At 39.9% G+C, this 23,358-nt stretch overlaps 1 protein-coding gene across 8 annotated transcripts in view; it reads left to right on the top strand.

Annotated features, from left to right (window-relative positions):
* Positions 1–23,358, top strand: part of ST7 (suppression of tumorigenicity 7) — a 261,269-nt gene that overhangs the window by 178,462 nt on the left and 59,449 nt on the right. For all 8 annotated transcript variants that reach the window (XM_057550035.1, XM_057550032.1, XM_057550036.1 and 5 more), the window contains one exon: positions 20,740–20,854. In XM_057550035.1, the coding sequence (XP_057406018.1) occupies positions 20,740–20,854 (115 nt within the window). The remainder of the gene's footprint in view (positions 1–20,739; positions 20,855–23,358) is intronic.

Below are 23,358 nucleotides of genomic sequence, written 5' to 3'. Positions count from 1 at the left end.
AGTTTCATCAGAACCATTTTTTTTTTTAGATTCCATACATACGTGTTAGCATACGGTATTTGTTTTTCTCTTTCTGACTTACTTCACTCTGTATGACAGACTCTAGGTCCATCCACCTCACTACAAATAACTCAATTTCGTTTCTTTTTATGGCTGAGCAATACTGCATTGTATATGTGTGCCACATCTTCTTTATCCATTCATCTGTTGATGGACACTTAGGTTGCTTCCATGTCCTGGCTATTGTAAATAGAGCTGCAATGAACATTGTGGTACATGTCTCTATTTGAATTATGGTTTTCTTAGGGTATATGCCCAGTAGTTGGATTGCTGGGTCATATGGTAGTTCTATTTTTAGTTTTTTAAGGAACCTCCATACTGTTCTCCATAGTGGCTGTATCAATGTACATTCCCACCAACAGTGCAAGACAGTTCCCTTTTCTCCACACCCTTTCCAGCATTTACTGTTTCTAGATTTTTTGATGGTGGCCATTCTGACCGGTGTGAGGTGATACCTCATTGTGGTTGTGATTTGCATTTCTCTAATGATTAGTGATGTTGAGCATCCTTTCATGTGTTTGTTGGCAATCTGTATATCTTCTTCGGAGAAATGTCTATTTAGGTCTTCTGCCCATTTTTGGATTGGGTTCTATGTTTTTTTGATATTGAGCTGCATGAGCTGTTTGTATATTTTGGAGATTAATCCTTTGTCAGTTGCTTCATGTCTTTTTTATTAAACTTTTCAAAAGAACTAGGATTTGGTTCTATTTATTTACTCAACTTTTTTGTCTTTATTCCAGTTTTACTGTCCATATTGGTACTATTCCTTTCTCCTTCTCTTCTTTCTCCCCTCCCCCATTCTCTGTTTGTTGCCTTTTTATCAGTTTCTTAAGTTAAACACGTAGCTCCATTTGATTCTGAGTATCTCTTTATTTCCTTATAATTTCGTCTTGTTCCACATAGTGTGTTTTTAGCCCCTTATCACTGATTTATAATTTTTTTTTACACTATATTTGTTGAACATAGATCATATGATATTGATTTGGGGAAAATTTAATGGAGGCCTCCTCTGAGGCCTAGTTACATGGTCAGTTTTCATAAATTTTATATCTGTTTGAAAGGAGTATGCTTCTGTTGGTTACAAAAGTCTATATGTATTTACTAGTTTGAGCTTATTAATAACCACGTTATTCAAATCTTCTGTCTTAGCAAAAACGTCTGTTTGCTGTATCAGTTTCTGAGAGGGATATGATAAGAGTATTCATTTCTAATTGTTTACTTACCTGCTGTTTTCCATGTTCAGTTAGTTGTTGCTTTATATATATTGAGGCTATATTGTTAAATGCATTTAAGTTGATAATTATTTTGTCTTACTGATTATTGAGTATATAATGCCCCTCCTTTGTCCCTTAGTCTTTTCTGCCTTGATTTTCTTTTTAACTTGTATTAAGATGGGCTGCTCTAGCTTATTTGGATTTGGATTTGCCTGGTATATTTATTTCCATATTTTATAATCAAGTTTTCTGTAACTTTTTGATGGACCATATGTATCTGTAAAATTTTTGCTGAATATTGTCTTTATTTTTGTCTTTATTCAAAATCTGACAGTTTTGTATTTTGGTTGGTATGTTTTCCCATTTGTGTTTATCGTCATTATTATTCTGTTTAGAGTCATTTTTTCTTTCATGTTTTGTATCCATCATACTTTCCCTCTTCCTTTCTTCTCTTCCATTGAATAGATCTGCCAGTTCAATATTTTAAAATTCTGTTTTATTATTCTTGTGGTCCCTACTAACTAGGATCCATACTTATATTTATGTTTCTTTTTTTTTTTAACATTTTTATTGGAGTATAATTGCTTTACAATAGTGTGTTAGTTTCTGCTTCATAACAAAGTGAATCAGCTATACATATACATATATCCCCATATCTCCTCCCTCTTGCATCTCCCTCCCAGCCTGCCTATCCCACCCCTCTAGGTGGTCACAAAGCATCGAGCGAATCTCCCTGTGCTATGTGGCTGGTTCCCACTAGCTATCTGTTTTACATTTGGTAGTGTATATATGTCCATTATGTTTCTTGATCAGCTATTAATCTTGTCAATGTCTATATCTTTTTCCCAAATGGTACAGTTAACTTAGCCTGTGCCTGTACCCTCTCTAGCTCATGCAGCAACCAGGGAAATTTGTAAGCAGCTTTTCCTTCTGTGAGATGTGCAGGGAGCACTGATGTCTGAGTCTCTACTGGTTGGCTGGGCTGCTTCTGTGACCAGGAGCCAGTGAAGCTGTTGACTTCTAGGGTGAACAGAGACGTGATTATTCAAAACAGACGTTTTGGCTGACCTGGGCCAGAAGGAACAGAAACCGTAAAGCAGGCAAAGCCAGCAGTGCATGTGATAACAAGGGAGGCCAATGAGTTGGGTCTCTTGGGTTTCCTTTTTAAATAATCAATACAAAAACATTGAATATATTTCTTTCCTGGATAGTTGTCTGTCCTACTTGTTAAGAGCAGATACCCCCATTGCCTTCTCCCTCTCCATGGGCTTAGACATATTGCCTTTGTGACTCAAGAGTCCACTGGTGCACAAGGCTACTTTCTGAGACCTGAGTCTCATTGAGCCCTCTGAATGCAAGCATAGTCTCTAGTAGAGCATCTTGCTATACTCTCCCATTAGGAAAATTTTTATTGCTTAGGTAGAGTAAAGGTAGTTACCACTTCTTTTTCTACTCCCAAACACCTTGGACTCCTCTCTTTGCTTCACCTTCCACTTTCAGTTAATGTGCATAAGTCTTGTTAGCTCTACTGCCATATTCGCCTCTTTTCAACTGCACTGCTGTGATCCTCATTCAGGTCACCATTATCTTTCATCCGTACTGTGCAGGTGGTCTCCAGGCTAATGCTGCTCTCCTTCTAGAGTCCCTTCCACAGAACGTAATCAAGTAACTTTTATTTTTATTTATTTATTTTATTTATTTTGGGGGGCTGCGTTGGGTCTTTGTTGCTGCGTGTGGGCTTCTCTAGTTGCGGCGAACGGGGGCTACTCTTTGTTGAGGTGTGCGGGCTTCTCATTGCATTGGCTTCTCTTGTTGCAGAGCATGGGTTCTAGGCACGCAGGCTTCAGTAGTTGTAGCACGCAGGCTTAGTAGTTGTGCTTGTGGGCTCTAGAGCACAGGCTCAGTAGTGTGGTGCACAGGCTTAGTTGCTCTGAGGCGTGTGAGATCTTTCCAGACCAGGGCTCAAACCTGTGTCCCCTGCATTGGCAGGTGCATTCTTAACCACTGAGCCACCAGGGAAGTCCCCCAAGTAACTTTTAAAAACTCAGATCAGAACTTGTTACTTTCCTGCTTAACAGCCTTCAATGATTTGCCATTACATTTAGAATAAAATACAAATGCTTTCCATGGCCTGCAAGGCCCTACATGATCTGCTCCCTGCTTACTCTTCCAAACTCAGCTTATGCTACTGTTTTCCTCACTTGCTAGACTAAAGCCACATTGGGCTTCTTTTTGAGTATGCCAAGCTTGCTTGTTCCTTCCTTAGGGGCTTTGTGCACATATTTCTTTTTGCATGGAATACTCTGTTCCAGATCCTCACTTGGCTGGTCATTTAAGTCCAACCGAAATGTTACATTTAAAAGGCTTTCCATGATACCCAGCTGAAGGAGCAGTATACACGCATACTCACGAACACACACATACACACTCACACACCCTATCATTCTGTCATATTACTGTCTTATTTTTTATTGCCCTTTCACTTTTGAAATTATCTCATTTATTTATTTATTTATTTATTTACTAACTTACTTACTTACTTATTCATTGTCTGTGTCCCGCATCTCCACTAGAAGGTCACTCTACAAGGGCAGGAACTTCATCTTGTTCCCTGGCACATGATGGCTACTCAGTTAATTTTTGTTGAATGGATGGATAGGTGAATGGATGCCTGGGTGGGGAGTAGACAGGATCACTTCCTAACCACATCCCACCAAATGCACAAACAAGAGGACTTGACTGAGATCTTAGGACCACATTGCAAGCTCTTTTCCACCCTGAACAGATCTTCAGTTTCTTTAGTGAGCACACATCTGATGAGAGATTAGGCAGTCATTTCATTTCCATTAAACTCAGGGAGATGAGAAGGGCTGTTTAGCCCAGCTGTTCTGTGGTCAGGTGTTTAGTCATGTATGGTTACTGCTCGACAACCCACTCCTGCTCTCTGTCTCTGCCAGCTCCAAATTTGGAGCTTCTCTGTGTCTTTTCTCAGAAGAACAGCTGAGGCTTCCTCTGCTTCCTCTGCTGTAGTTTAATCAATGCCCATTTGTAATTTGTCTTGGAGAAGTTTGTTAAAGCCTCTTGTTCAGTGACTGCCAGCCATTCCTCCCACCCCCTTCTCTGTTTTCATCACAGGTATTGGTTTGTCTCCTTTTGTACCACTTTCCCATCATTTCAGTAGGTTTGTGGGAAGGAGAGTAGGTAGACATGCTTGTTCAGTCTTCCGTCTCAATCTGTAAGTCCTTTGCCTGAGTTTTTTTACTGTAGTGATGTGAGATACGTAACAGTTTCTGGAGTAGACTTGGAGTTTATTTATTAATAAATAAGTCTGCCTAGTGCTCTCATACATCCCTGATTTCAGACAGGGAAATTTATTTAGACCTTTCTCTAAAAAGTAAGAGTTCATTTTACACTGCTGCATCTGAGCATATGTTCCTTTCAGAAAGAGAGAAATGTCACTCCTGTCTTATATAGTTTCTTTTTTAAACTTTGCCTTCTATCCTACAGGGATGGGGAGACACATCTGAATGCTCTGGCTTTAATTTAACAGGTCCTGGTAGAACAACCCCAACTCCTTGGCCCAGTTTGAGAGATTTCAGAGGTAGAGTTGAGAGAAGTTGAAGACTGGTTAGATAAGGGTTTTTTTGGTCTTTTTTTTTTTTTTTTTTTTTTTTTTTTAACTTTCAGGACATTGAGTGGTGTATGAGGGAGAGAACAAGAAGAGGTCATGGATGATTTCTTGATTTCTTTTTTGGGAAGCTGGGGAGACAACGGTGCCATCATGGAGATTGAGATTGTAGTATTAGTAGCTGGTTTTGGGAGTGGGTGGGGAGGATAGATGGAATTATTTCAATTATAGATATGCTGTTTTGCAGTACCTGTGGGTCATCCAAATGGAAATGTCTAGTAGACTTTAGGACATACAGACCTTGAGCTCAGGAGAGAGACCTGGGTTGGCGGAAGTTCTGGCAATGATCAGCATGGAAGATGATTAAAACCATGAGCAATGATGGGATCATATATGGAAGAGTGAATATTTTAAAAGAGGTTTGGAGGAGAGTGCAGAATAGTTTGATCAAAGAAGACTTGAGAAGAAGTGACCGGTGAAATAGGAAGAAAATCTAGGAGCATGTTGTGCTGTGAAAACCATAGCAAGAAAGGAACATGAATATGAGATCTAGACAGTTCTTAGTGCAGTACTTGTCACACATTAAGTATCTGGTAAATATTTATTATGGAGACAATATTTGTCACATTTTACTCCGAAGAGGTGGTTGGTAATTTGGCAAAAGCAAGATCAGTGGGATGTAGAGGGTATAAAATAGATTGCATTGCATAGTCCGCTGAATGTGAGGTAATGTGTCTTCTGACGACAACACTTTCAATAAGCTTGTATATAAAAGGGGAAGAGAGGTGATGATACCTAGAAGGGAACACATAAGCAGTAGAAGACTTGAGCATGTTCAAATGATGGTGGAAAAAGACTGAGAAGAAAGGCAAAAGTTGAACATATATTTGAAAGAGAGGGATCGTTGCTAGAATAAGGTCCTGAGGAGTGCATAGTGATGAATTCCAGAGCGCAGAAGGGAAGGATTGACTAAAGGAGGGACCCCATGTGTGGCTGATAAAAATACGCAGGTGTATCTGGATGCAGATGGGATTTGTAGTGGAGGGGTAGGGCTGAAGAATTGAAGGGGGTCCTGCCTGTTGACTTGTTTTCTTGACTAATAGTTGACAAGATCTTCTGCTAAGAGTTCACTGGGAGGAGCTGGGTTAAAAGTATGAAGAGAGTGGTGGAGTGGGGGAGGGAAGTCACCAGGGAAATACTGAGGGTTACTGGGCAGCATCGGCCCAGCAGAGGTTGGAGATCATTATATTTTAGTTGTTCCTCCAAACCTTACACTTGTGGCCTTTAGCCTGAATGTTGGGGCAGAATTGATAGACATCTGGGTGGATCAGAGGTCAGGTGTTGTTGGGTGAGTGCGATAGAAAGACAAGTCGGGAACTTCAGGGATTGTCAAGGAAGTGGTAAGGAGATGAACTATGGGCTCTAGGTCGGGGAGGGGAGGGAGGGAGGGAAGGAAGAAGGGATGATGGACTCAGTCTTTTCTAGAGACAGGTGTCTTTTGAGTGCCTACAAGGTGCCAGCCCCAGTTCTAGGCACGAAGTACAGAGTGGACAACAAGACAGATAACAGTTACAGCTCTAATGGAGCAGTTATGATGAGGAGAGGAGGCATGATGATAAAGGCAGTTACAGATTGTGGTGAATGCTATGAAGGAAGTAGAAACGCTGCTGTGATAAAGGGTACCTGGAGAGGGGCTAATTCAGATAATTGCTCAAGGAAGGTGTCCACAGGAGGTAACTTTATTTCTGAGGCCTGAAAGGTGAGAGAGAGCCAGCCATGTAAAGATCTGGGGAAAGACGTTACAGAGGAAGAGCTAAAGCAGAGACCTTGAGGCTGGAAAGAGTTTGGCAAGAATGAAAAGGAGGCCAGGTGAGTGAAAGAAAGGTTGGAACCAGGTGAATGTGAAAAGGCAGGCAGGAGCTGTGTCATCCAGGGCTGTGCAGGAAATAGTAAGGCGTTTAGTTTTCACTGTAAATATACAGTATGTAAAACTTAAACGTGTGTAAAACAAAGGAGGGATGTGATCTTACTGATGATTTTATAAGATTGCTGGGTACATTGTTGAGAATGGAGGCAGGGAGTCCAGGTGAGCAGTTACAGTAGTAGTGCAGACAAGAGCTGATGAAGGTTTGGAATTGGGGGTGGCAATGGAGGAGTGGATGGATTTGAGATATATTTGGACATAGAATCAATATGATTTGACTATTGGCAAATTCTATTGGCTCTACCTTTAAAATAGATTTAGAACCCGACACCTTACTATATCTACAGCCACCCCCTTGATCTCAACCATCATTATCCTACATTGGATTATAAGAGCCTTCCAACTGGTCTTTCTGCCTGCACTCTTGTACCCTTGCATCTACTCTCCACACAGCAGCTAGGATGAACCATTTGAAACATGTTAGACCATGTCATTCTTTGGCTTAAAACCTTCATTCTGAATTTAAACCCTACAAGTAGCCTAGAAGACTCTACACAGTCCAACCCTCATTTCTGCTCTGTGTTCACTGTGGTCTAGCCACACTGGCCTTCTTCCTGTTTGTTGAACACGCCAGACTCACTGCCACCTCAGGATCTTTACTTGTGGAACCCTTCCCTGGAATTCTCCTCTTCCAGTCTCATGACTAGCTCCTTCACCCGCTTTAGTTTCTGCTTAAATGCTACCTTCTCAATCCCACCTTCCCACCTTCGCAATCCCACCTTCCCTGTGCTGCCTTCACCGACTGCTCTATTTAAAACGGCATCTGCCTGCCATGCCAGCATTCCCTAACTTTATTCATTCCTGGCTTTATTCATTCTCTTTAGAATGTGTCACCACTTGAGAGTCTCTCTTTATACTTATCTGCATATTTTCTATCTCCCTTCACTAAAATGTCACTTTCAGGAAGGCAGGGATTTTTTTTTTTTTTAATCTGTTTACTACTGTTTCCCAGTAGAGCAGTGCCTGGCACTTAGTAGCCTCTCAATAACCAGTTGAAAAAATTAACCACTGAATGGATTGAATGTAGAAAGAAAGAAATTATATTGTCAAGGAAAACCTAGGAGTCCACAGGTTTTTTGTCTGAGCAGCTTCGTGATGGTCATAGCATTTGTGGAGAGGAGGAGAAATAGGAGAGGAACAGATTTTCAGGGTAAAGCAGGGATTCTGCTTTGGCCATGTTAAATTTGAAATGGCCTATTTTACCTCCAGGTAGAGATATCAGGAAGACAATTGGGTATGTGTCTGGAATTCAGGGGTGAGGAATTTGGGAGTTATCAACATATGTGGGAGTGAAAGCCATGGTACTGAGTGAGATCATGTGTGTACAGATGTAGATAGAGATGAAAGAAGGTTAAGAGGTGAGCCCTGTGGTCTCCAACATTGACAGGCTGGGTAGGGGAGAAGCATCCAGTGGCTTCTGAGAAGGAGCACCTGGAAATATAGGAGGAAAACCAGGAAAGTGTGATACCATGGAAGCTAGGAGAAGAAAAAAACTAAGAGTAATGGGAATGGCCTGAGAGAGATAAGGACCAAAAAAAGTGGACAGGATAAGGGACTGGTGGTCTTAGTGAAATTAGAGAGGAAGTTTAGTGTGAGTAATTGTGTAAGATAACTAGAGATTGGTACATTCTGGTCAGAGAGTTGCATAGATGGGACACACTAGATGTCAAGGTCTGGAGTTTGGCTATGACCTTGGGTTACTTAATTGCAGTAGAGGGACAGTCTTTTCCTTAGAGACAGTAAAACAGTTGAGAATCTTGGATACTAGGTGGGATGTTTACATGGACTGTTATCATCTACACTGAGGGTAGGACTTGAGGTTCAGAGTGAGAATATGGAGACAGGTGCCAAAATCTTTAGTGTATGAGGATCTGTTATCTGGTAGAACACACGATCGAAGGATGGTGGCCGGTGCTGGAGCATTATGGCGTGAGCTTCAGAGGACCAGAAACTGCTGCCCCAGGGCTGAGCAGTAATGGTCTAGATGTGCTTTGGGGAACTAGGAGAAGCCAGCCCTACATCCTGCTGGTACACATAAGTTTTGTGGGGGGAATTAACAGAAGCAGTGAACTCAGGCTCATGTTCTGTAAATAGCTTATGGATGTGTTGGGGAATTTGTATATCATGGACTCAGGTTTCAAGAGGATAGAGTGGAAAGACTTGGGGAGGAAAGAGAACCCTGGAAGGCAAAGTGATTACAGAGCAGTGTGGGGATGAATGTCAGAGGTTGAAGTACTGACCTTCTGCCTGTTGCTATAAAAGAATCTTTCATAATTGTAAACTTTCAGCATGACCCTGTTGTGAGATGCCTGCCAGGGAGAGTATTTGTTAATAACTGTGCCCTAGATAACCAAATGAGTTAATCTTCTGACTAGAGTTATTTACCATTACCCATGTGAATGTGGAAGGGTGTCTGCCAAACACAGTTATTGTGGTTTTGGCATAAAAAGTCCTTTCTGACAGTAATTGTTGGCCAGTATATTTAGCTGCTCCTTGAGGCCACTCCTGGAACAGGAGAGCAATGCCATGTCATCACAGAGGGAAGGATGCTTATCGTCCTGTTTTCCGTTACCGGGCCTTCTTCCAAGCCATTTCAAATATGCATCAAATTGTTCAGATTTGTTCATGATTTCAGGGCTAGGGCACAGCCCTGTTTGAAGCAGTTGAAGATGATAAAGAAAATGTTTTACTCAACGTGTTACCTGTCAGTTTTGAGGAACGTTATAAATCATTCTTTTCCCCAAGACAGGATGAGGCTGACTTCTTCCCTGCCCTCTTCTCCAGCTTCACCCTCAGGGTTCTTGAAACTGCAGTTTACCATAGAGTTTAGAGTAAGGAAGTTTTACAAATGTACAATAACATAGATCAGACAGTGGTGCTATCAGATCCTTGCTTTTGGAAAGAAATGTTCTTAGATGTCTTAAAGCGAGGTAAAAAAAAAAAATGTCACTGAGAAAGGTAGAGGTTGAAGAAGAGAATCTTTGAAGATTCCTAAGGTATGACCAGGGCTGTCCTTGTTTTATCTTTAACGGATTGAGTAACAAATGCAAGAGGAAGTTTTATACTGAAAATATTTTTGTTAGGATCTGTATAAATGCAAAGCTCGTCTAGAAATTTTTAAGGAAAATTTCCTTCTCTGTAATGAACTGAGCATACTTTTGACAAGAAAAGTAGATAATTATTTAGGTAACCTTCCAGCCCTTTGAGTTTTGGGGTCATACCGAGCTGTCATTGGATGATTCACTGTCATGCTGACAACTGTTACTTTCCTCTCCAGTTCTCAGTGATGAATGTATTTACATCATGTGCTCAGTTCAGTGAAGAACTAGTTAACTGGTGATTTAACTAACTGTTCATGCATATCATGTATTGGTCATGTTACTTTGCAATAGATGCAGCTTAATATTTTCCTTTAGATTAGATCTGAAAATGATGTTTTCTTATTAATGTATGTTTAAGCTTCTCAGGACTGCATTTTAGAGTGGTCTGTGTAGCTGGAACTCTCATGGGCCTCTGAGGACACTGGTAAACAATTCATTTTTCCCTTTCATGGCTCTTAGTGTCAGTAAAAATCAATGACAAAATAATAAGCATGCAATACAGAGTGTCTTTTCTATTTTCTGTTTATGCCTTTATTTGAAACTGTAATTAAATGATGTCAAACTTGCAACTATAAGAAAATAGTATCTGCTGTTTGAATATAATACAGGCCAAATTCTATAAACTTTAATTAGGCCAAGCTTGCATTGAGCTCAGTAGGAATCTGGCTGAGGATCTCTTTTAATTACCTCTGCCTTAAAATATGTAAGAATTTTCACATTGCTTTTCTCACTCAAAGAACAATGCATGGATAGCTAAACTAATAAAATGTTTAAATAGATACAAATCAAACTTGAAAAGTTTAAACTGTTGTTTTCATCCTGTAAGTCAGCTGAGAAAAAGCATACAGATTGTAGTTCTAAATTATGTCCATAGAGTATTTCAAATCCAGTAAATTAACTCTCCTTTTTTTTCCTATTTGAGCTCATAAATGTTAACCTCAGAAGTGCCTCAAATTCTTCCATTGAAATAAAGTTGAACTGACAATAGCCAGATGATGTAAAATTGAAACTGAAATTCTATCCTTGGCCCATCCCATGTTCTTCCCCCTAGGTATTAGAGGAATCATAGGAGAGTTAGTGTTTTCATTGTATGTGAACTGTAATATTTGGGCAAAACAGGGCATATAAATTTCTTACTGCCAGGAGAAAGCAATTACCAGCGCAGAGAAGATAGCTGGCAATAAATAAACAGAACTATGCTAGATAGGACCTTAAAGATTTATTTAGAATGACTTAGCTTATAGAAAACAGGCCTTTATGTTTATCATATGCCTTCATTCGAGTTTCTTAGTAGAAAGGCTAATTATGTCACCAAGCTATTTTTTGTACATTATTTCGAAATAAATAAATGAATTGGGATATGTTATACGGCGCAGTTAAACCCCTGAAGGAAACTTAGTCGCACACAGCGAAACCAACAAATAGCGCTTTGAAAATGCAGTGTATCTGGTGTTAACATGCAAGGATAATGACTGACATTTATCAAGCCCCGGATTGTGTCTGGGTGCACTGTGAGCTATAGGTATTATCCTCATCTTGCAGATGAGAAAAATCAGCTCACCTGGTGCCAAGAAACTCCACTGTCCCTGAATGGGAACCCGATCTATCTGATTCCAAAGGCAGTGGTGCTCTTGACTTTTGTATACCACCTCCCCCATGTTGAACCCTTTCCAGCAGCCCCACTGATAGGTGCGGTGCCTTCTCTTTTATTTTGAAAACAATATGTCATGGGAATCTCTGTGGTTCTGGAGAGGAAGCAAGAAGGAATTTTATGACAGAAGAGTTTTCCTGTTAGGTGGTCTCAGCTAAGCCTAACCCTTAACCCTAGCTCCAACGTCAACCCCAATCCCAGCTATAAGGATTAGAGAGGGAGGGACTTAGAGGCAATTTAACTCTGAAGCATCCTTCAAGGTAAGATAATAATTCTTATAGCTCTTCACACCACGTCTGTCAGCGGCCCTACTCTCTGGAACTCAAATGGAGGAAAATTGGGACTCTTAAGATGTGGTTCATCTGGGATTAGCTATTATTATCTTGTCATCATTATCAAATTCAAGTGCAGTGTATTAAAATCTATGAACTCACATTAATTTTGGAGGAAATTCTCTAAATGTTGTCTAATCAGACATTGCTAGCAATATTTTAAGGAGCTACAGAGTCAAACCCCCAACAGGAAGAAGTAATTTTGCTTCAAAGGGCAATTAGAAAATAGGAAAACAAATTAAAGTCTAAATGATAAAAATCGAAGTCTTCATGACTTGAGGAATTACAAATGAAAAGTACATCTAATGAGCTTCCTATGTTTGAGGAAGCAACTTTAAAAATGTATAAAAATTTAATATATGAAAAAGCAGCCTCACTACCCAGAATTAATTATAAATAATAATAAATAGTAGTAAATTAATAATTAACGGTTTTTATCATAAAACAATATAAAGCTATAGACCCCATGTGACTACCACTCACACCATTCACCTCCCCTTAGGTACCAGCAACTTTGTTTTTTCAGTTTGCTTTCATATATTTCCATAAAATATACCCATAAACAATATGTAGAATTGTTTTGTGCGCCTTAAAAAATTTAATTAAATGTTATGTTCTCCAGTCTGTTTCTCTAGAGTATTTCTAGAGAACTCAAAACTGCTTGATGTTTGTCTACATTAAGATATATTAAGCTTAATTCATTCCTTTTGCCTGCTGAATAGCATTTTGTCATGAGTAAACCTCATTTGATCTATCCATTCTACTATTTATGACAGTGCTCCTCATCCTGTGTGAATATCCCAGTATGCGAATCCTCAGAAATATGTATGAACGGGCTCTAGGAAACAGAGCTGGAAGAGGAAGTATTGGGTTGTAGAGTAGGCCTTTTTCCATTTTACTACAGTCTGCCGAACCAGCTGTGTGTGTGAGATGCTATGTTTTTCAAATGTAATACCACTATAAAACTCATTTTATGAAGACCTTTTGTTTTTTGAAACTTATTCCAGTTAACCAGGGATTGGCAATTTAAGGCCTGCAGCCGAATCTGGTCTCCTGCCTGTTTTTGTAAGTTAAGTTTTGTTGGAACCTAGCCTCACTCATTCATTTATGTACTGTCCATGGCTGCTTTCATGCTGTAATGTCAAAACTGAGTAGTCACAACAGAGACCATATGGCTCGCAAAGCCCAAAGTATTTGCTCTCTGGCTCTATACAGAAAAAATTTGCTGACCTGTGAAATTATAGTATTACCTACTGTCACTCCGTTTACTGTTTTGCTTTTTAAATTATCTAATATTCAGCTACATAAGTAAATAAATAAGACGATTTCAGAATGTGATAGAAGCAATGGAAAATGGTGATGTGAGTGCAGTGATGACATCAGATAGGTGGTAGAGAGAGTCTGGGAAGATGCCATATGGGCTGAGACCCAGGAGATACAAAAACCAAGGCTCAGAGAGGTTATGTAATGTGTACAAAGTCACACAGGTAGTAAGTGGTAGAAGTGAGATTTAAACTCATGAATAACTCCAGATATAGAGGGCCCTTTGCTCTGTAATATAGCTGTCTTCATGTATTCATGCAAACACAATACCAAGCAGATAGGTAAGTGTTATAGCAGAGAAGCATAAGCAAAATGGTTTAGTTCTCCTAGACTTGGCAGGCCAGAGACAGTGTTCTGATGTGTTGAAATTTGGAATCAGTACTGATTTGAATCATAATCCCGGCACTAACTTGGCTGAATGACTTAAATTTGCAGCCTTCATTGTTGTTTGGTGGGGCGGGGGTGGGAGGGAGCTGTCTGTAAACTGAGGAGGTTGTTTGGATGATCTCCACGAGCTCTTCTGGCTCTCACTTTCTATGATGCTGTGACTTTAGGAGGTGGCATTTGATCTGGGCTTTGGAGGGTGGGGTGATTTTGACAGTCTGCCTTGTAAATGAAGCGAAAAGGTATTCCAGGTGGTAAGAACAGTTTGAGCAAAAACACAGTGTCTAGGAACTGTAGAAAGAATTCCGGGGATGGTGTATAATAGTCTGATCCGACTAGGCTAGAGTTTAATCTGTAGAAGATGGGGAGGAGGCAAGAGGCATCTGGCACTGAGCTGAGGGCCTGAAAGTTATGCTTAGGAGCTGGGATGCTTTTCCTTGGAATTAGAGGATTTAAAAGGTCCTCTGTGGGCTTCCCTGGTGGCGCAGTGGTTGAGAGTCTGCCTGCCAATGCAGGGGACACGGGTTCGAGCCCTGGTCTGGGAAGATCCCACATGCCGCGGAGCGACTGGGCCCGTGAGCCACAATTGCTGAGCCTGCGCGTCTGGAGCCTGTGCTCCACAACAAGAGAGGCCGCAATAGTGAGAGGCCCGCGCACCGCGATGAAGAGTGGCCCCCACTTGCCGCAACTAGAGAAGGCCCTCGCACAGAAACGAGGACCCAGCACAGCCATAAATAAATAAATAAAATAAAAATTAAAAAAAAAAATCTTATAAAAGGTCCTCTGTCTTTTCTTGAGCGTCCCTGTCCAGTGACCGTCCTCTCTCTCTATGAAGTTCCATTGATGGAGACTTTGTAGACCATCTATTCATTTTCAGACAGCTCTAAGTATAAGAAAATTCTTCCTTACATTGAGTCAAAGCTTATGGGTTCTAGCTATACCTTTTCTAAGGTACAGATACTGAAAGTCATTGGAAGATTTTAAATGGTAGAGGAACATGTTCAGGGATATGTGACCCCAGGGCCTGAAGCAGGCCAGTGAGAGCACACATATGACATGTACCCCAAAGGAAGAGTACTGTTAAAAGCCTTTAAAAAGCCTTCCATTCATCAAATATGTGTTGAGCACCGATAATGGGTCAGTCAGTGACCAAGAACCTAGTGATAAGACAGAGTTCCTGCTCTCACACTCTTCCCAGGCTCATGGGGAAGATGGACCAGCAGACCGTTGTGACAAGGACTCTGGGAGCTTGGGGCAGGAGTACCTAACCTGGCAGATGGAGGATAAGAGGTCAGGAGTCAGGGGTGGGCAGGTAAGGGTTCCTGGAAGTTGAGGACCTGGCCAGATTGACCCAGGAGGCCGCAGGAAGAGCACCCAGGGAGAGGGAGCACACAGGTAGAAATATGAGTGAATGTGGCTTGTTTAAAGAACTGAAAGCCATTCTATGGCGAGACGTGGTGTGTGTCTAGTAAATGGCTAGAAGTGAGGCTGGCTGGTAGACAGGGACTGGTCACAAGGGGCTGTGTTTGCCATGCTAAGGACTTTATATCCTAAATTTGATGAGAAGCCAGTATTCTTTTTTGTTCTTTTTTCTCCCTTTTTATTGAAGTATAGTTGATTTATAATATTGTGTTAGTTTCAGGTGTACAGCAAAGTGATTTAGTTAATACAGATACATATATATATATATATATATATATATATATATATATATACACACACACATATATATATTCTTTTTCAGATTCTTTTCCATTATAGGTTATTACAAGATATTGAATATAGTACCCTGTGCTATACAGTAGGTCCTTGTTTATCTGTTTCATATATAGTAGTGTGTATCTGTTAGTCCCAAACTCCTAATTTATCCCTACTCCCCCTTTTCCCGTTTGATAACCATAAGTTTGTTTTCTATGAGTCTGTTTGATAAATAACTTCATTTCTATCATTTTTTTTAGGTTCCACATATAAGTGATATCATGTGATATTTGTCTTTCTCTGTTTGACTTACTTCACTTAGTATGATAATCTCTAGGTCTGTCCATGTTGCTGCAAATGATATTATTTCATTCTTTTTTATGGCTGAGTAATATTCCATTGCATATATACCACATCTTCTTTATCCACTCATTTGCCAATGGACACTTAAGTTGCTTGCATGTCTTGGCCATTGTAAATAGTGCTGCTGTGAACATTGGGGTGCATGTGTTTTTTTGAATTCGAGTTTTCATCTTTTCCAGATATATGCCCAGGAGTGGGATTGCTGGATCATATCAGTAACCCTATTTTTAGTTTTTGAAGGAAGCTCCATACTGTTCTCCATAGTGGCTGCACCAATTTACATTCTCACCAACACTGTAGGAGGGTTCCCTTTTCTCCACACCCTCTCCAGCATTTATTATTTGTAGACTTTTTGATGATGGCCATTCTGAGTGGTGTGAGGTGATACCTTATTGTAGTTTTGATTTGCATTTCTCTCATAATTAGCAGTGTTGAGCATTTTTTCATGTGCCTGTTGGCCATCTGTATGTCTTCTTTGGAGAAATGTCTGTTTAGGCCTTCGGCCCATTTTTTGATTGGGTTGTTTGGGTTTTTTTGATATTGAGCTATATGAGCTGTTTGTATATTTTGGAAATTAAGCCCTTGTCAGTTGCACCATTTGCAAATATTTTCTCCCATTCCATAGGTTGTCTTTTTGTTTTCTTGATGGTTTCCTTTGCTGTGCAAAAGCTTTTAAGTTTAATTAGGTCCCATTTTTAAATTTTTGCTTTTATTTCTATTCCCTTGGGAGACTGACCTAAGAAAACATTACTACAATTTATGTCAGAGAAGATTTTGCCTATGTTCTCTTTTAGGAGTTTTATGGTATCATGTCTTATATTCAAGTCTTTAAGCCATTTTGAGTTCATTTTTGTGTATGGTGTGAGGGTGTGTTCTAACTTCATTGATTTACATGTGGCTGTCCAGCTTTCCCAACACCACTTGCTGAAGAGACTGTCTTTTCCCCATTGTGTATTCTTGCCTCCTTTGTCAAAGATTAATTGATCATAGGTGTGTGGGTTTATTTCTGGACTCTCTGTTCTGTTCCATTGATCAATATGTCTGTTTTTGTGCCAGTACCATGCTATTTTGATTACTGTAGCTCTGTAGTATTGTCTGAAGTCTGGGAAGGTTATGCCTCCAGCTTTGTTCTTTTTCCTCAGGATTGCTTTGGCAATTCCGGGTCTTTTGTGGTTCCATATAAATTTTAGGATTATTTGTTCTAGTTCTGTGAAGAATGTCATGGGTTATTTGATAAGGATCACGTTAAAACTGTGATTGCTTTGGGTAGTATGCCCATTTTAACAGTATGAATTCTTTCAATCCAAGAGCATGGGATAGCTTTCCATTTCTTTGAATCATCTTCAATTTCCTTTATCAATGTTTCATAGTTCTCAGAGAAGTCAATATTCTCAAAAACACCCCCATTTATAGAATGTACACATACTCCTTTTAAAAATATTACAACGTATGGTAAATATGAAGGAAGAAATAAAAATCACCTTTAATCTCACTAACCTGAAATAACTACTAGTAAACATTTTGTTGTTTCTAACCAAGTATGTTTCTATGCATAGATACAAAAGAAAAGCTTGATCTTATTGTGTTATTTGGTTTGTATCTTACTTTTTCTAATGTAATGTCATGTGTCTGCATTTCCAAGGCCATGCCATTAATAATTATTTGAGAATTTAGCTAGTAATGACTGTATATCATAGCCCAATAGATGACTATATCTTATTTTACATAAATGTCTCATAATAGATAAAGTTTTAAGTTGCTTGCATTTTTCACTACTATAAATAATGTCGTGAAAGACAATCTTGTTTTTAAATTTATAGTCACATCTGCCTATTTCCTTAGGATACGTCCAGCCACGTCAGTGGTTGCCTTTTAAGCAGGCTTGAGATGGACTCAAGTGTGTTTATTTGAAAAGCCGTTATGACAGTAATGTGAAGGGTGGATTGGAAAAGGTGATCTAGAAGCAAGCAGAGGAAAGATGCTATTTGAGCAATTTAGGCCAAGTGTAAGGGCATAAACTAAGTTATTGGCAGCAAGGTCAGAGAAAAGAGGAAATGATAGTGATTCTTAAAGTGTCTGCTTGTTTTATGTTTATGTATTTGTTTGCATGACAGAGCTTTCTTCGAACCTGATGAAAACTACCAGCATTTTTTACATATGAATTCAGGGGTTTAGGGACCTCTAAGGTGGCTATTGTGGGTAGGGCGAAGAGGTTAGTGGGGCTTAATGGTTCTTTTCCGAAATAGGAAGTACTATGGGGGAAAAACAGGTTTGAAGGGTTGGTGTGGGGAGGAGAAATTTATGAGCCCAGTATTAGATGAATTGGGTAAAACTGTCAGGGGGATAGTTTATAAGTTGATGTAATGGCTTAGGAGAGAGGTCAGAGCAGGATGTGAGGATGTGAGGATGTGGGAGCCATCCCCACAAAGGTGGTGGTATTGAGACCCTGGACATGAAAGTACCCTAGAGATGAGGGTGTTTATGTGAAGGGTACCTGGGGCATAACCAGGGAGACAACCTACTCCTAAGTAGCAGACAAGGGGGAAACTAGAGAAGGAGCTAGAAGATAAGTACGAAGAAAACCAGAAGAGAATGGTGTTGAGGAAGCCAAGAGAGACAAGAGTTTCAAGGAAAAAGTCATCAAACTGTCAAATGTTGCAGAGGTCAAGCAAGAAAAGGACTGGAGGGCGTCCACAGGAGCAATTTAAGTCACCTGGAAATGTGGAATGAACAGATTCAGAGGAATTGTGGGGCTGGAAGCCAGATTGTAGCTTGCAGTGAGGACTGAAGGGAGCTGCGGGGGTAGAACATTCATGGCTTTTTTCTAAGAGAGCTTGTTGTGAAGGGCTGGAGAGGGCCAGGTGAGAGCTGGAGTGAGATGGGGCAGCAGAAGGTTCACTTTTTCTTCTTGTTTATATTCAAGAAGCAAAGCTAGATTTCCAAATTGTCGTATGACTTTGATTACCTCTCCAACATTTGCTATTTGCCATGTTTAAAATCCTTTTATTGGTGATTATTTTTTTGGACATGGTATACTCTGTCCAAGCTTCCAGCAAAAGCATTGCTGCCCAAACTCCTAGCATCTTACTTCAAGTTCTGTTTAAACAAGCCAAGACCTCCATGTTTGCTCATAGTCTCATTGGATTTTAATTAGACTCCCCTCTCAGTTTTTAAGCTTCAGCATACTAATATTTGGAGTTGCAGTTTTTAAATTACAGAATATGACTTGTGTCCTTGAAGTCTGACCTTTACCTGAAGAATTGGTTGAAAATGGTAAATGTTTAAATGTTGCAGGTTAGAGAATGTCTTTATTGTGTTGCCAAATGCTGAATGACAGAGAGATTTAATTCTAACAAGCACTAATTATAAAGGGAAAAAAAATCAAAAGGTGATGTCAGCCAGAATCAAAGTGAACCAGAACAAGAAATACTTTTATTGGTTACAGAACATCAACAATGTGTGATACAGCCTTATTCACTTACTTTACTAGCAATGAAAATACTGCAGGCTGTCTCTAGGGGGTTCAGACAGGCTTATTGAAGACATAATCATTTTGATAGGTGTTATTCGTTGGTAATATGATGCTTTGTAGCTGCAGAAAGTTACTTATTTTTAGAGATATGCTAAATGTTCTTGGCTTTAAAAAAGCAAAACAATATGGCAAAGATTTTATAACTTGGAAGAAGTGGATAGTCAATGCAATGTATCCACTGGTTTCTTGCTTAACAGTAAATTAGCCTATTTTTGAGTATTATTTCTCTCAGCACAATTGCTTTAAATATGTTGACATCAAAAAAAGAGGTATCACTATTTTAGAGGTCATTGTGTTATAATAGAAAACAGTTATCCATTTAGGAGATTAAATAGAGGATATATACGTATACATCAATACATACACACACACATATATATAAATAGGCGTGTGTGTGTGTGCGTCTTTGCTTTATAAAGAACCTGGTTTTCTTTTTCTTAAGGTGAGATTTATTTTTCTTGAAGATAAGATTTTACTCTGAAATTCTTGGTCCTGTCTTCTTTCTCTTTGTTTTCCAGTGAAATTCATTATTATATCTTTTAACTCTCTTTGGACCTCTCTTTCTCCCCATGCTGTCCAGAACCTGAGGCCATTCCTTTAATCATTCTTTCACCATTCTAGCCAGTTCTCTTCTTGACTTTTCATTGAATCTAATTCAGTCTTCCCAGGCTCAACCTCATCATTTGACATCTTTGCCACCATACCTGGGCTGCTGAGCACTGTTAGCTGAAACCTGACAACAGTGCCAATTATAGCCTCTGTAAATTCATGGTCTCCAGTCTGTTAGGGCCCCAAGACGGCCTCTGCAATCCTTGATTGTTCTACACTTTCACCACTGTCTTCCTATTTCCTCCCTGCCACCTGTTCCCTCAGTCTCAGAAAATAATCTTGACTTCTGTTTTATTGAGACCGCCAGGCAGGAACTCCTGAACATCCTCTTCTTTTACCACCATTCCCTGTCACTACCTACAAATTTTCTCAACACATATCACCTTCTAGTTATTTTCCTACTTTTTCTCCTTAACTTGGTCACCAGGCTGCTCAACAGAGTAGCGCCTTTTGTTTCTCCTTCTGCCCTCTGGCTTCCATCCAAAACTGCTAGCTGTTAACACCTATGAGATAGTTTTCAGCCTTCACTTTATTTGGCCTTTAAGGCATTTTAACATTATTCAGTACTACCTCTCAGCATGTTTCTCAGTGTTCATAAAAACTCCTCACTTTTGGAATTTCTCCCACCTTACTTTCTCACAAATTCAAAGTTGCCATTTTTCCAAAATAGCAGGGAAAAACTTAAGCATTTAATGCTTTACAACATAATAATTGATATGAATGCTTATCATTCAGTATTAATTATACTTCTAAAAATTACATTATACTTTTGTATATAATGTATAAATATAACAGTATTAGTTATACTTTAAAAAGATAAGAAACATATATTAATTATTCCTTGGTTTCTTCTTTCCTAGTTAATGAAGGAGTTCCCTCTCCTGAGCATGTTCAACATCCATGAAAACCTTTTAGAAGCCCTTCTGGAACTACAAGCATATGCTGATGTTCAGGCAGTCTTAGCAAAGTATGATGGTAAGTCCTTGGGTACTTTTATCTACTTGAGTATTTCCTCTATTCTTGATGTATTTTAATGATTAGATCAGAAGGATCATTTTTATAGCACAGCACTTTGATAACTATCCTCTTAGAGAATTTCCACCTGATTTCCGTGGTCAGGAATCACTCAGAACCTCTGCAGGCGGCATGTACCTTGTTGGAACAGCACTGACTGTTTGAGCTCCTGCTGTGACCCCTCATCGGCTGACTGTGACCACTACCTGTTGGTTTTGTTGATCCTTCGAAGCAATAGAACAGCTGGTAGCTCTTGCTACAAACCTTGTGACAGTTCATTAATATTTGAAGATAAGGTCGTGGCCCTTTCATCCCAGGTCTTCTCCTCATTAGCAGAATAACCCCCATTTCTTCATATGAGAGGCGTTGCGGTCCCTTTGCCATTCTGGTTACTCACCCATGAGCACAGAATAACATTTTACCTCTCCTTAGTAAACCAGAAAAATAAGCTGACATCTCCTAGATATTTGAAAAATCTTCTGCTCATATTGCCATTGTCTGTGAATTTACTATTTGATTAATTGTACAAAAAATTTCTGCATAATTACCTGCCATGACTTAGCTTCTGGAATCTCTGCAGAATTTCATACTATTCTGCCATATTTCATTAACTGTCTCCCGAAAATAAATATATTTGCTTATAAAATGGATATTAGGGAGTGATATTACTTATGATCATTGTTTACTCTATAAAATATTCTTTCTTAAGTAAGCATCTTTAGTGCATTTAAAGAATTATTCAGGGGGACTTCCGTGGTGGCGCAGTGGTTAAGAATCCGCCTGCCAATGCAGGGGACACGGGTTTGAGCCCTGGTCCGGGAAGATCCCACATGCCGCGGAGTCACTAAGCCCGTGTGCCACAACTACTGAGCCTGTGCTCTAGAGACCGCGAGCCACAACTACTGAAGCCCGCATGCCTAGAGCCCGTGCTCCGCAACAAGAGAAGCCACGGCAATGAGAAGTCCGCGCACCGCAACAAAGAGTAGCCCCTGCTCGCCTCAAGTAGAGAAAGCACGCGCGCAGCAACGAAGACCCAACGCAGCCAAAAATAAATAAATAAAATTAATTTATAAAAATAAAAAAAGAATTATTCAGGTCAAAATATTCATCAAACATATAGGGCAAACTATACTATTTGAGTCTTATTTTTGACATACAGTTCCTCATAAGGAATCTCTGAAATAAGTTAGAGTTGTTACCCCCTGCAGTTGGAGGAACTGAGGCATCGTGAGACCGTTTTGGTTTTGTTTTATTGTTAATTCTTGCTCAAACTGATGGAAACTAAAAACCGTCAGCCAGTGATGGCATCATTTGGCCTGTGCAAACATGAGCACCCTGTGTAACAAGATATATGCTACCTAGTATGGAACTGATTTTAGCAAGAGAAAAAAGTATTTGTGGCGCACTTTATAGTAAACAAAATAAAGACTGTTTGGCCTTCATGTCAGCTCACTTTTGTTCTCTGTTTATATGTGGAATCTCTGTTGGGATGACCTTGGGAGTCTAAGCCAGGAAACTACCTTAGAGGCAAAATGCTCATACACTACAGGCCTTTTAGTACCAGCAGAAACCAGCACATGGGTTCAACTGGCCATGCACTTTTCCACATGCCACCCCGTAGCCATCAGTGTCATAGCAAGGTTCCAGTTTTCTCATCCCCAGCGCCGACCTGCCCTCAGCCTGATACATCAGGCTTAAGAAAAGATTTAACCAATAGAGCCTTTGGGATCTCAAATCTCCTAAGGCTCCTTTCATGAAGATTTTGGCTCATTACAGAAATCATCAGCTTTGTGTTACAAGACTGAGTGTAAAATAAAGAAATGAACTCATTTGGAGCTTTCTGTTGTCTCTCTCTATTCCATTGCACAGCCTCAGTTCCACAACAACCAAAAGCTGATTTATTAGATTCTGATAACATATGTTCACATTGTTCGTTACAAGAGCTTGTCCCACCCTCCACTAAAACTTGGCTCTCACTTTGCAAAATTCCTTTGTTGCAAATGGACAAACTCACCATACCAAGGCCCTTGTGTTGAGCTTTGTTTATGTTTGTACCTGGCAACAGAGATGATGTTCTTATTCATTATTCATGGAAAAAGAGCCTCATTAGTGGCAGGACACATACTGTTGCTGAGATGCCTCGTTAGGGGTTTTGAGTTCAGCAGTTGTCAATAGACTGCAGATGACCTAACCCCAGCTGAATTCTGGAGGGTGTTTTGGTACAGACTTGGCTTAGGCCAGTGTCATTTACAGTAGAAATAGAATGAAGTGGCTGCTGGTTACTGTTGCTTGAGGAGTGAGCTGTAACCACACAAGACTATTAAAAACATGCCTCTTCTTCCTCACCCCGTACCATAAAATGGGCTCTTTCCAGTTCATCCCTGCTGCTTTTTCTGGAGACCCAAAGGACCTTGACCCAGTTCTTGTCCCATTTTCTGCCCCTGTGTTAGGAAGTGGGTGCTTCA

The sequence above is a fragment of the Balaenoptera acutorostrata genome, chromosome 7 (assembly GCF_949987535.1).
Source record: "Balaenoptera acutorostrata chromosome 7, mBalAcu1.1, whole genome shotgun sequence".
Taxonomy (NCBI): domain Eukaryota; kingdom Metazoa; phylum Chordata; class Mammalia; order Artiodactyla; family Balaenopteridae; genus Balaenoptera; species Balaenoptera acutorostrata.
The sequence above is the reverse complement of the archived record's forward strand: the minus strand, read 5'-3'. Positions and strand labels throughout refer to the sequence as shown.